The sequence below is a fragment of the Plasmodium vivax genome, chromosome 7 (assembly GCF_000002415.2).
Source record: "Plasmodium vivax chromosome 7, whole genome shotgun sequence".
Taxonomy (NCBI): Eukaryota; Apicomplexa; class Aconoidasida; order Haemosporida; family Plasmodiidae; genus Plasmodium; species Plasmodium vivax.
In genome coordinates, this window is record NC_009912.1 from 214,255 (window position 1) to 229,246 (window position 14,992).

At 44.9% G+C, this 14,992-nt stretch overlaps 4 protein-coding genes across 4 annotated transcripts, besides 7 other annotated features; 2 read left to right on the top strand and 2 right to left on the bottom strand.

Annotated features, from left to right (window-relative positions):
* Positions 1-951: 951 nt before the first annotated feature.
* PVX_098745 (hypothetical protein, conserved) lies at positions 952-6,833 on the bottom strand (the record flags this gene model as incomplete). Its single annotated transcript, XM_001614549.1, has 2 exons — positions 3,910-6,833; positions 952-3,775 (listed from the first exon to the last, which is right to left on the bottom strand). The coding sequence occupies exons 1-2, from the start codon at positions 6,372-6,374 to the stop codon at positions 952-954; spliced, it is 5,289 nt and encodes a 1,762-aa protein (XP_001614599.1). The 5' UTR covers positions 6,375-6,833.
* Positions 6,760-6,785: a microsatellite.
* A 269-nt stretch (positions 6,834-7,102) lies between the features above and the next one.
* Positions 7,103-9,151, top strand: PVX_098750 (hypothetical protein, conserved; the record flags this gene model as incomplete). The annotated part of the gene is made up of 7 exons (XM_001614550.1): positions 7,103-7,546; positions 7,710-7,801; positions 8,037-8,151; positions 8,326-8,439; positions 8,591-8,659; positions 8,754-8,837; positions 9,101-9,151. The coding sequence occupies exons 1-7, from the start codon at positions 7,484-7,486 to the stop codon at positions 9,149-9,151; spliced, it is 588 nt and encodes a 195-aa protein (XP_001614600.1). The 5' UTR covers positions 7,103-7,483.
* Positions 7,831-7,857: a microsatellite.
* Positions 8,215-8,241: a microsatellite.
* Positions 8,599-8,706: a microsatellite.
* Positions 9,152-9,677: 526 nt separating the features above from the next.
* Positions 9,678-9,710: a microsatellite.
* A 322-nt stretch (positions 9,711-10,032) lies between these two features.
* On the bottom strand, positions 10,033-11,691 carry PVX_098755 (hypothetical protein, conserved; the record flags this gene model as incomplete). The annotated part of the gene is made up of 1 exon (XM_001614551.1): positions 10,033-11,691. One exon carries the CDS (start codon positions 11,689-11,691, stop codon positions 10,033-10,035), a length of 1,659 nt encoding a protein of 552 aa, XP_001614601.1.
* A 1,507-nt stretch (positions 11,692-13,198) lies between these two features.
* Positions 13,199-13,225: a microsatellite.
* Positions 13,226-13,487: 262 nt separating this feature from the next.
* On the top strand, positions 13,488-14,969 carry PVX_098760 (hypothetical protein, conserved; the record flags this gene model as incomplete). The annotated part of the gene is made up of 1 exon (XM_001614552.1): positions 13,488-14,969. One exon carries the CDS (start codon positions 13,488-13,490, stop codon positions 14,967-14,969), a length of 1,482 nt encoding a protein of 493 aa, XP_001614602.1.
* Positions 14,431-14,450: a microsatellite.
* Positions 14,970-14,992: the final 23 nt, after the last annotated feature.

Sequence of the window (14,992 nt, forward strand, 5' to 3'; positions counted from 1 at the left end):
GATGCTGCATTCCGGGTGGCCACCCCACCTGCCAGGTGGATCAAATTAAATATTATTAAGTTTGCAAGTTGTGCTTCTTTTTTTTTTTTAAGTGCTCTTTAATACATTCCTTTTTGTACAATTGGGCAGGTTACACTGCCATGTATGTATGTGCACATGTGGGGACCGCTCAACCAGGTCTGCGTCTGTGCATGCACCTGTGTGTGCCGTGTATGTACCTATGTATGTGCCTTGCTGCATGTGCGCCAACGCTCGTACGCCCTATTTTTTACACATGTGGATATTCCATTTTAAATTATTTGAGTAATTCGCTTATAAATGGTTCAACACAAACAAACATGTAAATCTCAAAGTTGACAAAATTGTTAATTAGTGGAAAAAAAAAAAAAAAAAAAGAAAAGAAAAAAAAAAAAAAGGAGAAAGCAAAATGCACAAGCAACTACGCGGTTGACGCCTGTGCGGATGATGCCTTCAAATTTGTGAATCAAACGTTTGGAGTAGACTGCTGTGCAAGGGGGGTTAAAAGCTGACAAATGGGGAGCTCACGAATTGTCGCTTCCCCAACCGCGCGACTTCGCGATGGCGCAATTATGTGCCTACAGTTTACTCCAATTAATGAACGCCAAGGGGATGCACACATTTCACACTTAAAAAAAAGGAGGAAGAAAAAAGAAAAAGTTAACTGAACCGATGCTGAAGGAACATGTAAGGGCCATGAACAGGGGTGGAAATGCAAAAAGAGACACAGTGTGTGGATATTCCTCGGCGAATTACCACACGGGGTATTTTTTTCTGACTCTACAGGAGCAGCGATCAAATGAGATGCGTACGGAGGCAAAGGCATGTGGCAAATGCGGACCGACCCCAACCAGATGAACACACATATGATACCTCTTCGCAAACAAACGTCATCTCTTCGCAACCCATACGCCACACAACACATCCGCTACATCATGCCAAGCGCAAGGTCCACACCTGCGACCCGGGGACAATCAAAATTTCCTTCTTCTGAAACCTGCTTATCGTTTCATACTCCTCGGTAGGCCCTTCTCCAACGCACCCCTTTTTTGCCTCTTCATTCGATGCTTGATCCGTTTGGATTTTTTCCCCACATAAAGGAGCAGGGTTCTCCATCAGACGAACATCTCGTTTATCATCTTCATCGGTGGAAGAACTCTCACGGGGCAACCCCCCTCTGGGACTGCCTCTCAATTTGGCTTCATCAACCCGCTTGAAGAAAACGTCATGGATGTACAGAACGTCGTAAATTTTTTGAAAGGCCTCTTTCTCATCCAGTTTTAGCACTTCGTACTTAACGCTAAATTGGGGGTTGTTTATTTTTTCGAGAATCCTGGGGATATGCAGGGTTGCTCTGTTTTGCACCGCGTGCCCGTCCGTCTGCTCTTCCGTTGGCTGCTCTTCCGTTGGCTGCTCTTCCGTTGTCTGCCCTTCCGCTGCCTGCCCTTCCGCTGTCTGCCCTTCCGCTGTCTGCCCTTCCGCTGTCTGCCCTTCCGTTGTCCGCTTTTCCCCCTTCGCGGCCCCCTCCTGAGTCCCACCGCTGCGCGCCCCACTCATGGCAGCCGCATTTCCGCCCACCCTGTACAGCACCCCTCTGGAGAGGTCACACACAAAGGTACTTTCCTCATACGACAGAGAAACAAATGCGAAGGTCAGATTGAGCAAACTGTCACTGATTGACTTCTCCGTTTCTAGCAAGGGCACATAAAAGACGATTGCGTTTTTCAATTTGCCATTTTCAATTGGGTTTTTTTTAAATTTCCACTTGGCGGTTTCTTCTCTATTGTGATTGGCGGTGGTCATTTCGTCGGTTGCCTCGTTTATGAGTTTCAGGCGGTCCATCACCAAATTGTTCTTTTCCACGGGGGGGCTACCCACAGGGTTACTTCCCTTGGATGGGCTCAACATGTAGGAAGTGTACGTGTGTGTGTGCATCCTCCATGTATGCTCCTCATCAGGGCCGCCCATTCCGCCCACATCTATATAATTCTTAAATAGTATATTCAGGCAAATGCTCTCTTTTACACTTTTGGTTAGCACTATTTCTTGAATGTACGCTTCGGTTGGGAAGCATATGAGGCCGTCCCTCCTGTAGAAGTACTTCTTAATAGGCTCACACGATTCCTCCAGTTCACCTTCTTTTCGCGTAAGGGGATCCGTTTCTTTCCTCTGGGGTTGGTCAGCTGTGTGCTTCTTTTTTTCAAAGCGGGTGATTCCCCGTGCGGTGTCACCATGGGGGGTTCTTCCCCCCTCTTGGTGAAGCTCACTTAGTGACGGATCTTTCGAAGTGAGATTGCCTCCACCTTTGGCAGCCGCCTTAGGTGCATTCCCCACCAGTGACTTCTCCCCTTTGTAGGCTTCGTTCAAATATACGAGGTATCTATTAAGGAGGACATTCTTCAAATGAATCTGAGCTTCGTCCGTTTTTTTTTTCTGAAAATTGCACTGATCGCAAATTCTCTTCAAATCCTCGTAGCTGTAAGTTAACCCCTTCTGGTCATCCTCCACAATAGTAGCTAAAATTCTGTGTGTAATAATATCGATGTATCTCCTTATAGGGGAGGTGAAATGAATATATTTGGTCAGCGCCAAGCCGAAGTGATGCGCCTTCTTCTCCCCCGCTGTGTAGGGGATGTATATGGCCTCCTTATAGTACTTCAAAATGTTGTATTGCATACACAGCAGTTGATTAGCGTCCAGAATTTCTTCGCAAACTTTTAAAATGTCATTAATGCTGCTTCTTTTTACGTCAATTAGGGCATCAATTCGGCTGTACGTGTTATGGTCAATTATGTGAAGGAGATTATTTTTTATCTCCTCGGAGGTATTTTCATGTATCCTCAGGATTCCCAATTTTTTACTTTGGCTGATTTTATTGGCTACTAAAAAATTTGTTAAAATCATCATTTCTTCTATTAGCATGTGGCTCTTTGCTTTGTACTCGACTTTTTCCACGCGGATGTTTTCCACGTCCATTTCGCTCAGCAGGGCTTGCACTTCGCTCTTCTTCAGGAAGGCCTCCACGCGGTCGTCCAGTGCATCGCCGTTAAAATGGTTACTGCGGTTGTCACTGAGGTTGTCACTAGGGTTGCCGCTAAGTTTGCCGCTAACGTTGCCGATAACATTGTCTCCTCCCACTGCATGGCTCTCCTCCAGCTCTTCCACCCCGATAGGCACCCCCCTATCGCGCGCACAGGACCCACCCGCGGCGGCCTCATTATACAAAAATAACAAGGACGGCTTGGAGTTGACGCTCTTCCGCCCACTCCTCTCCTTCAGCATTTTGGACAAGAGGAATAATCGAAAGATGTCGCTTCCCACCTTGCTGCTCAGACTATACCGTTCGCACGTTTCTTCAAAATTTACAACAAAGGGGAAACAGCTTAACGGCAGATCCCCCCTCACTAAAATGGCTTCTTCCATTTCCTTTAAATTTCTGTTGCTCTGGTGGAGGCCGCCGTATACTTCGTCCAGGAAATCCTCCACCGTGTCATAATTCAGTTTGTGCCTGCTCTTGATTAGGCTCTTCTTAATTTCGACACTGCGTTCATTCGTTGCGCGTTTGTCGCGTTCGTCTCGTTCGTCTCTTCCGCTTCTTTCGCTTCTGTCTCCTCTTCCGCCGATCTCCCCCTGCGCGACGTCGTACGGATTCGCCCGACTGCTCAGGCGGAAAAAGACGGAAAAGGACAGCTTCTCCCCCTGCGTGTTCAGGGAACAGATTTCTTCGCTCAAAATGGAGGGGAGCATGTGGATGACCCTGAGAAGTGGCGGGGCGGAAAAGTGAAAGGCGCATTCGAGGAGGTGAATAGAAGCGTTGGAAGATGCGCACTGGGAAGGTACGCACTGGGAAGGTACCACTGGGAAGGTAGCACACCCCACGGCGCGCCTTACATTAAGTCCATGTAGATCGTGTTGCACACTTTGGAGGCCACCCTGTCGTAGAACGAGTCGGGGGTCACGAAGAAGGAGACGTCAGAAATATGCACCCCTATTTTGTACTCAAACTCATTTGCAGCATTCGTGTCGCTGCCAACAAATTCGATCGACAGAGCGTCATCCAGATCCTTTGCACTCGGAGGGTCTATGGTAAATACATCCAGGTTGGTAATAATTTCCCTATTTTTCAGGAAGCTTTTTAGCATGTACTTTTCTATACGCTTATTATTTTCTTGTATGTTTTTCAAGTAGGCCATTTTGAGTCGGTGCTGATCGATGGGGGGGGGTTCTCTTCCTCGGTGTACTACTGCCCCGGATGCTACTACCCCTGATGCTGCTGCCCCGGATGCTGCTGCCCCTGATGCCGCTTCCCCCGATGCCGCTTCCCCCCACTGGCGGCTGGCCAAAGCTGCGAGGACCTTGTCGGTCACCTCCATTTTGCTCTTCAAGTAGGACATATCACTCCGCTCATAAATGTGAAAATGTATTTTGTAAAAATAAATGAAAAAATAAATGACGCCCAAAAAGTTCTTTTCATTTCCTAAAATGGTAGTGATGCTTCCAGATGGGTTGATCTGGTGTGTGTCCCATTTTTTAAACTTCACCAGGACGTACAAATTTATTTTCTTCCTCTTCAAATAATGCAACAGTCTGTTTAGCATGCAACTGGAGGAGTCGTATATGAAGCAGGGCAATCTAGGGTCTACGGGCTGTACCTTGGCGTACAAGGGGGTGTTTTCTCTATGCCCTTTTTTGGGTGTCTTCCTTGGAGGTGGTTCACACTTGGGGTCATCCAATACGTTTCTTCCTTCCCTATTGGGCGCCTTCACATTGGGAGGATTGCTCAACATATTTTCCCCTCTAATCTGTGGTGCGTCCTTCCTGCCAAAGGTGTTACTTATACCTTTGTTAATATTTAAATAATTCAAGGTGCACACAATTGGGGCATTCCTCCGCTCAACGATGTTAACAACTCTGCAAAAATGTTCCGTTTTTTCTTCCTCCTTTTCGCTCACCGAGGTGGTACCCTCTTGACTCTCTTCCAGAATCTCCTCCTCATTTTCTAAATCTCCCGGTCGTTTGATTTTTCTTCGAGCCGTATAGGCATACACTACATCTTCGTTCAGTGCCCTGTTGCGGCTAATATAGCCATAAATGGTAAAAACGTCCTTTTTTAAAAAACTCAACGGATCTTCTTCACTAACCACAACACATTTGCTCGTGTCATAAGGGGATACACATAATACTCCTTTGAATAATTTATTTTTCAGAATTTTCTCCCTACTTTTTTGTAGCTCTAAAATTTTTTTTATCTTTTCGCTACCCCAATATTGTTCATACTCCACATCGATGTAATTTTTATCCGCCACTTCGCCATCTGCTTGGGATTGCCCCTTCACATTTTTTGCCTTCTCCAATTTGGGGTCAAAAGGAATGTTCTCTTTATTGTCTTTCCCATTTGGTGCACCTTTGAGTAGCTTACTGTTATCATTATAGGGGAGGAACACCTGCTGTTTATTTGTGTGGTTGCCCTTTCCATTAAGGAGTTTTTTACATTTAAGGCTTCCATTTTGCCCTTCGTTTCTACCATCCATTTTTGTTCCCATCCCTTCTGCTGCTCTGTTTGGCATGCCGTTCGGTGAATCTCCTTCTCGAGACTGATGGGCCATTCTCCCTTCTAATCCTCCCTCGTTTTTTTCCCCCCTGCATCGCAAGGGGGGAGTTGCCAAACATTCACTCCACTTTGCGGGTGAACCTTCCCCTTGCCGATCCCTACCGCCTTTACTGTGTCCACTCACATGCCCGTCCTTAACCTTCAAATAGACATCCTTACTTACCAAATAGTTATTTTTCACCTTCAGATATTTTTCCCCCTTGATGCTTTTGCCTTTCCCACTTTGAATGCCCCGTTGGAGGGTTAATCGCGCCGCTTCTTTTTTTTTCCTATTTGGGTTTCCCCTTTGTTGGCATTTCTCCGACACGCCCGTTTTGGCTTCACTTGGGGGTTCCCTAAACCGGGGGGGGCTTTTCCTGGGGGCTTCTTTTCCACTTCCCTCCCGCGGGTCCTCCTCCAAGGGGGCGCCTTCTCCTGCCTCTCCTCCATGAAGAAGTTCATCTGGCAAACCCTCCTCATAATCCCCCAACTTAACATTCTTCTGTTTTATTTGTTGATACACATGTTTGTAAAACTGTTTACTTTTATCCTTCTGGATGTCCTTCAAGGAGGGACTGCACTCCTTCGTCTGTTCCTTCCCCGAGGTACACGACTGTCCTGGCTCAGTTGGCCGAAACTTCGACTCCCCCCCTCCATCAGGAAAAGGGGTGGCCCCACCCTCCAACTTCACCCGCTTCACAATTTTTATATTTTCATATATTTTGGTGTAAAAACAATATCTTCTAGCATTTTTAAAAAAAAACATGTTCTACTGTTTGTCTCTTTTACACTGCCGTCTCGCATAAGTAATATCATTTTGTACGTCATGTAGATACATGTAGAAGCGCGCAGGGTGTTGGGACGAGTTGTTGCCTTCCTCGGGGAGCTTCCTGCTGGAGTGCACAGTGGGAGCAGCGCAATTTCAATTGGTAAACGCGCGAGATGCCCTTCAAAACGGCACAACCCCAGAGTAATTTCCCCAATTTGTCAAGCTGCTCCCTACTTATCGTGGTCAAAAGGCGCGTTTTAATACTCCCTTACAATTCCACTACTGGCGCGGCGGAGTGCCTACAAATGCACATAAAAGAGGAACCACGGCAGGGAAAAACTGAACAAGAAAAAGTGAAAAGTGAAAACTGCAGGGAAATAGAAATGGCACTTTTGTTCTTCCTTCATTAAAATGCTGCTTATTCGTTTTTTTGTGCCATTTTCCAGCAAACGTCACTTTCTGAGGGCTTTTAAAAATCGTCAATTTGTGTTTGTTTGGCTATCCACCTAGGGTTACAATTTTTTTTTTTTTTTTTTTTTTGGCAATAAATGGACGATATTGGGGAGTTCCTTTTCCTTCCCCCTTTCCACAACATAGTACAACGCTTTATGCATTTCTTTTTGAAAATTTTTCCTCTTGTACGAGGGGGACTTGAACACAATTTCCGCAATGCAGTCGCATAAACGTATAAGTGTACATTTGGGGATTTTTTTTTTTTTTTTTTTCTGCCCATGTGTTGCGTGCATAAAGGCACATACGGTGGTCCTCCCAACTCACGCGAGCGTTGTGCATTTTTGTCAACACAAGGAAAATGCACATAATTGATTGTGAAAGGTTGACATAATCTTTTTCTTAGCACAGACGATTGCGCGGAAGAAGAAAGAAAAAAAAATTCCCTGGGTGATAAAATTTACATGTTTGTTTTGTCACTTGTATTTTTTTCCCTCCCCCTCTACTGGGCGAACTTTCAGTGGCCTCGCTTTTTTTCTTTTCCTTTTTCTTTTTTAACCTCCACCGTGTTTCCCTTTTTTTTTATGTATTCCCGAAATTGGGGTACCCGCAAGTGCACAGCCCGCACGCCCATCCGTACCTTTTAAAAGCAAACGATGGGTAACAAAATTTCCACGGAGGATCACATCTTTCGATTAAAATTAAAAACGAAGGAACTAGTAAACAGAGAAAACATACATACGTATGCATCTTTGTGTGCATTTACGTGTATGGTGTGTGCCCTGGGAGAAAGGACACAGGTGGCCTTCCTACACCGCGCCTTTTTTCTTTTTCCACATCGCCACCACCACTACTTGCCCCCCCTAATGCCAACCCTTTCAGGAAAAATTATCAAACAGGTCAGAATTAGAAGAGAAAAAGCTCGTAACCGATGTCAAAAAGGCCATACAGGCAGGGAAGATCGACATAGCGAGGTCGGTCAGATTGCGAAATGGGTGCCACGTGTATTTACCCACATTGTGGCAAACGCATACACCTTTTAATTACACCAAATGGGAAAAGCACTAATTGTGCTGGCAGGATGGCACCCTTTCTGTTGTGTCTTTTTTGTTTTAAACATTTTTTTTCTTCTTTTTTGTGAAGTGCCTTCACATTGCACCCTGCTCCTGTTGTAATCCACCGTGCTGCCACTTCCCCCCGTCCCGACAGGCTCTATGCAGAAAAATGCATAAGAAAAAAAAACGAAAAAATTAACTACCTCAATTTGAGTAACAAACTGGATGTCCTTGTGTCTAGGCTCGAGGGGGCCCACAGATGCGCGTCGGTTAGTTTGCAGTTAATGTGAGGAAGCGGGCGAAAAGAAGAAGGCAGCCCCCTCGGGATTTATGCCAGCCGTCCGAACATGGGCAGAGACGGATAAGCCGTCATCATGACACCTATACGCATGTCAACATGCACATACGGACGTGTGAACATATATATGCATGCCCCTTTGCAGCTAGTTAAAGACGTAAGCATGATGATCCCGCTAATACAGAAGATAAACACCGAGACCAACGCCGCCAAAATTGGGAATGACGTGATGAAGCTGGAAAACATCTTTGACGAAATTGTACGTTTTGCAGGATTAGGAAGAGGGAGGCAAACCACCCCCTCCGTGCTTTTATAAGTCCACATGAGCGTAGCTCCGTGGGCATTCCCCCAAAACACATGTGTATATATATATATATATATAAACTCTCGCTGCTTCTCCCCCCCCGCAGAGCATCAGCTCGGACCTCATAAACGACACTGTTCAAACGTCCTCTGCGATCAGCGCCCCCACGGAGGAGGTAAAAAAGGACGACTCAAATGTGGGAAGGAAAGCAGATCGTTTCACTGGTTTGTAAAACATTTTTTTTTTTTTTCCCCCATTTGTGCGCACAGGTTGACGAATTGATCTCCAAAATAGCAGATGAGCATGCCATAAAACTGGATGGGCAGCTGGGCCCCGTAAATTCGATTAATAAGGTAAAACAAAATTTTTGGTCATTTGTAAAAGGAAAAGCAAGAGGGACAATAATAGGCCCTACGCAATGCAGGGTGTACACACACAGAACTGTACAGCGTTATGTACACATGTGAAGACGTAGAAAGTTCTTTAAAAAATATTTTTGGCATAAAATGGTGCCATGTGTTGTGCATCCCTATTAATCCAGTGGGAATATGCCATCATTGGTGGGTATGCAAAAAAGGTTATTAACTTTCCCCCCCTTCTTTTCTTTCTTTTGCAGCATTTGGAAGAAATTTCCAACATGAGCGAACGGATCAAAAATTTAAAATGACAAAAGGGAAAAAAAAAAAAAAAAAAATTATAATGGAGATTCATTTTGGTCATTTCCCACACGCCCCCATCCCCCTCCCCTCGTTCACGTGGACACACATTTGTGAAAACGTGCGGACGTATATGTATTTATATTTGTATGTGCCTCTCTGCCTCTTATTATAATTTTTATTTTTTAAGAATATTTGGAAGACTCAACCCCCGTGATTCTCTCCCACTTTTTGTTTTTGTTCCGCGAAAGGGAAAAAAAGTACCCACGAAAATGCATAGGCATACGTGCACACAGTTGCTCACACCTTATATGTGTCCAACTCCACCTCCATTCGACAACATTTGGTTTAGTGTAAAAAGCACACACAAATTTATGTACCCACCATGGGCCTCTTAACATTTTAGCCGTTCATTTTTCTCCACAATTTGGTTTTATTTATACGTAAAAGGGGGCACCCCTGTGGGGAAAGCTGTACAGCCATTTTTTCCTGGCAGTGAAGGGAGAAAAAAAAAAAAAAAAAAACTCGCACACTTTCAAATATGACATTTTGTTTTCGCCTCAAAAGGGGGAAAATCATAAACGCATATTCCGAATGCGCAATTCGTATTGTACACAAAAAAAACGCGTAAAACGGGGAAGATACAAAAAAAAAAGAGGGGGAAAATAAAACGTAACTTACGACAGTACAGTGTAGTATAATACAGTGCTGGACAAACTCGGGGAAACACAACAGGAAATGTTTTTCCAAAAATGGGAAAAAAAGGGAAAGGAAAAGCACAAATTGGGATTAACGCTAAGATTAACGCTATGATTAACGCTTGATAGACGTCAAACGTGAGGCCAAGCGCACTCGCTCACTCGCCCGCCCGCCGCACCTACAAAACAACGCGTCACACATGCACGCACGAAACTAAGCTGTCCAGGAAATTCTTTGTCAAGGTGAACAACAGACCTTCGTCAGCGGTGCCAAATGAGATGTCCTCTCCGTCTACAAAATGATCGTTTGAGCCGATGTTTATGTAAACGCTCCTGTGGGCGAAATTTTCCTCTCCACGGAAAATTTTCTTTTTTTCATTACTAGCCAAATCGTTCGCATAACTGTCAAATAAAATTTTCGCGTAGACAAAGAAGGGGTCCTCCCCTTCCTTCCCCTTTGCATTACAGCTTTTATATTCATAAAATGTGCGCAATTTTTTGCACACCATGTCAAATTTTTTTTTGCTAATTTTGGTGCACCTGAGCACGTAGGATGACTTATCCGTGACGTCATTCTGCACGTAAAACTTGTACCCCTTGTTATCCTTAAAAATCAGTTCGAACAGATTTTTCTGCTGATCATTTTTAAGAAAAAAACTTTTTAAACTTTCCAAGTAGGTTTTATTTTTAAATAAAAAATTGGTGTTTCCAAAAATGAAGGTAATGTTTGGCTGTTCATATTTTCTGTTCATTCGATTTTCCAGGAGGATGTCAGAATTGTGGCACACGTTGAATAGCCTTTTCAAATACGAATTAAATTTATTTGTGTAATTGTGCACATTTAAAAGTTCCTCGGTGGAGGCATCTTCTGTCGCGCGTTTAGCCGCTCTGTTCTTCTTAATCAAAGAGACCACATGCAAATTTGTCAGGTCCTTTTTGCTGGACACGTAATTGTGCAGAAAATGGTACAGGTCTTCCTTCTCCAGTTCGTTCATTTCGTAAAGGGAGCACTCATCGTTCATGTCCCTTGTGCATATGTAGAATTTTTTCCCTTCCTTATCGTACACATAGAATATGAAATATGTGTAGGAGCAGAGGATGTAGTTCTGGTTCACGCGGGGGTCCGCGGTGGGTCCAGCGGTGGTTTCAGCAGCGGGTCCCGTGGTGGGTCTTGCGGAGCTCCCAGAAATGCTTCCCAAAATGGAGGTGGCAGAATCCTTGGGAGAGGCCGCTACACTCCCCGCCCCCCCCATCGGCGCAGACTGCCCACTTTTGTAAAACACCACGCGCTTGTCCACCCTGTAGGCGGCGGCCACCAAATAGTTGCCCTTCCGCGCGCCATCCCCGGGCAGCAAACTGTCCAAAGGGGGAACCCTATTAAAACGAGCCAGTGTCTTCAAGCCCACCTCCTTTATGTGCTCGAAACCGATAATGTGATGATGCGAACATTCATTGAACAGATTTTTGGCATACCCAGTGACAAACCAAAGACTCTCCTCCTCATTTAAATTTTTTATCTTATCGATCATGGTTTTTTCTCTCCTGAAAAAATTAATTATCCGGTTTTTTACACCCCCTAATTGCTCCTTCATGTGAGGACCATCATTTTTTAACGTGGCAATATTTGTGGGTGTATTTTTCCTCACATTTGGGGGACCATTACTCTCCTCTTTATTTCTCCCTATAAAGAGGTAGCGTCTGATTTTTCCCCTTTTCGCTATGCTGTGCAGACTCTGGGGGGGGAATAACAACCCCTGCTTCTTACCCAAAAAGAACTTTTCATTTTCTGTCCTTTTTGCCTCATCCCGTGGAAGAAATGGGAATATAAACAGGGGGAGAATTTTCAAATTCATAATTGTACGAGTGCGCAGGTGGGTCGCAGCGGTTGTGGAGTGGAGCAAAGGGCGAGCAAAAAAAGAAAAAAAAAACTACGCGTGAGTATCAATGAGCATACAATAAGGCTGCGCCAATTTGCAAAATGGATCGCTAAGTTGAGGCCGCTTCGACGGTGGCTCCTAAAACACATGCACAATGTGCACGCAGCCATGTCACCACGGAGGTGATGGCGCACGAATTATATTTGAGAGTAATTCCCCGCAGCGACGGCACGTTTATTTATACACCCGCGTAGCGTTGTTCTCGGACGAGCACTTGGCGCTGTGGAACTTTCGCAGCGAGTGTAACATTTGAAGCACTTTAAGGGCGACCTGTTTTGTTCCCTCTTCGGTGTGAAAGCAGCGGAGGCCGGGTTGACTCGGGCCACTCCCCCACGTGGCAATGAACGTGTAAGTTTGGCATGCAAAGCGTCGGAGATGTGCCCTAATCACAAACGCGTCAGTCATATGTTTGCAAGACGTTACATACGTTATAAACAGACTTACATATGTACATTTCAACAGAGGAGCGGGCTCACATTAAGTTATTCCTCCCCCATTGGGCAAGCACTTTCACACTTGGAGATTTCCCGTTCCCCTCACCCACAAAAAAAGGCCAAACTGAATGGCCCCCTCACAACTGCGTCTTATGAGAGTAAAGAAAAAAAATCGCTCCCTATGATGTTCCATTTTCCCTGCCCCTTGACTGTTTATCAAATGTTGAAATTAAAGCATCCTTAAAAGGCTTGCACGTCCCTCTCTTCCCCTTTTTGCGCGAGCCCCATTTGAGTGGCTGAGGGGAACATCAAAATGTTTGCTGCATCGTACAAGCATAAACATTCACGCTGAGTAGCTTTAAGGTATAATTTGCTGTTTTTTTTTTTCTTTTTATTTATTTATTTTTTTTCTTTTTTTTCCCTGGTAGAGTTTGCCATACACGTGTACATATCCCCATGAGGTTGCTTCTTAAAGAACTGGAAACCTGCGCGAACATGAATTTTAGGATCACATTGGCGTCCTCGCAAAATCGTTAAGGCCTCTCATCCCCTTTGAAAGCGTTCCGATGAATCGTTAAAGCGAGTCAGACGCAGTTTCGAAGGTCCATTATGTGCACGTAGGGATGATTACCTACCTTTTGCCCCAACGCAGGTATCTCAGTTCGTCCCCTTAAGATTCTTCAAAAAATTTAGAAAAATTAAAGCTTTCACTGTATGTCTTCATTGTTAGCTTCCTTTTTGTAGGTTTCCCCTTTTAAGGTCACTTTAGACTGTCATTTAAAGTTTGCAAAAAAAGGGGAAGAACCTCCTCCTCTTCCTCAACATGGAATGCGTTTAAATGATTCACCTTCGATGCTAGCTCATATGGCCAGCGTAAATAATCGCTCCCACGTATGCGTACCCCTGCACACGTGAAGGAGTCCCTTTTTTCCAAGCTAATTTCGCAAAAAAAAAAAAATAAATAAAATAAAAAATAAAATAATAAACAATAAGCAGTAAATAGTAAATAAAGCAAAACTCACAATTTTGCAAACTCAAGAAAAGCCCTTAAAATCGTGGATGGACAATTTACCCAACGAGGGAATGAAGGTGTTCCCCCTGAATTAGCGTGATGATGACATAAGTCCTTTTGGAAGGCGCTAATACGTGTGCTGCAGTGATCAGCGAAAGTCGCGCGGCTGTTAACCTGACGGGGGAGCGGCGTAGAAGTATTCCATAGACACACCACTCAGGCGGACCGCTCAAACACACCCCAATCTGCGGAGGACGCCGAACAAAATGAGCACGGCGAACGGCGAGGAGTGCAAACTGATGCACAGCTCCCCCAGCAAAAAGAAGGACCTAAGCAATGGCGCATGCCCAGCAAAGGAAAAAGAAGCGAGCAAAAGGAAACAGTCCTTCAACGACGTCGAACTTGAAATTGATGATGACATTATCACCCACTTGTCTTCCCGCATATGCAACAAAAATGTTACTCATAAAATACTCAAAATTAACAATTTAATAGATGACCAGATGCATGACTACATCGCGAATGGTCGAGCGTCAGAGATAAGCGAATCTAATGATGAGAGTGACGCCCACGAAGGTGTAGAAAGGGCACACTTAAATTTACGTAATGGTTATGCGGGTTGCCAACATGGGGATGAATCTTCCAGCAACACCATTTCGAATGATCTCCCCGAAAGGAAGGCCATCTCCTCAGAACAGGTGCCCACGTATGAGCTTAACAAAGAGGTGCAAGGGAAAAGCAAAGCGAAAGGGAAAGGTAAGGGAAAAGGAGAGCTCCTTTCGGATGACCCCCATTTGGAAGAACCCCTTGCGGAGGGGCACACCCACTTTGACAGAATAAAAATGATGAACCTGCTAGGCGAAAACACAATTGTGTATAACAGCCGGGATGACCAGAACAACGTGCTCTTCCTGTGCTACGACGAAAAGAGCGAGCAGTGTGATGTGTGCGATAGGTACAGGAAAAATTACATGTCCAATATGCACCCCTCCAGTTGTGTTCCCCTGCGGGGGGGGGCAGCGATGAAGGGGGATGCCGCCATCAACGGAAACGCCCCTATCAATGGGGTTGCCGCTACCAACGGGGCTGCCGCCATCAACGGAACTGCCGCCATCGACGCCCTGAGCGACTACTTCTTCGTGCTGGGGTCGACGTCCAACTCGAGGAAGTACATCCTGAAGCAGAGCAGCCTGGACTTCCTCTCAGTGCGCATACACATCGATGAGAAAAAAATCGGGTGCAGGAAAAGCCACGACCCCCTCACCCTAACGGCCAACATAGCAGTGGGGAAGGGGTTGAAGCTACTAAATATGATTAAGACGGACAGTGAACTGAGCAAACAAATTGCAGAACTAAGCAAAGGTAAAAAAGTGGTTCTATTGGTGGGAGATGAAGTCATATACTGCAATAACAAAATATATGAAAAGCCAAAAAATGAAAAAGAAGCTTCCAACTTCCTCAAATCCTATAACAACAGCAAATGCTACAGTTACAGTAGCATCACCCTAATCGAATTAGAAACGGAAAAAATTATCACCGGAATTGATGAGTCCATTATTAACGTATACGACATGGACGACTCAGTGGTGAAGAAAATCCTCGACGATTCATCCATATACTTTTGCGCAGGGGCATTAAAAATTGAAAATACCCACATGCACAGGTACATAAAAGTGATCAAAGGGAACATCGACAGCATCTTCGGCTTGTCTCTAAACCTTCTCTTTCACCTTGTCAACTTCCTGTGAAATGTGCACTGTGTGTTGTTCTC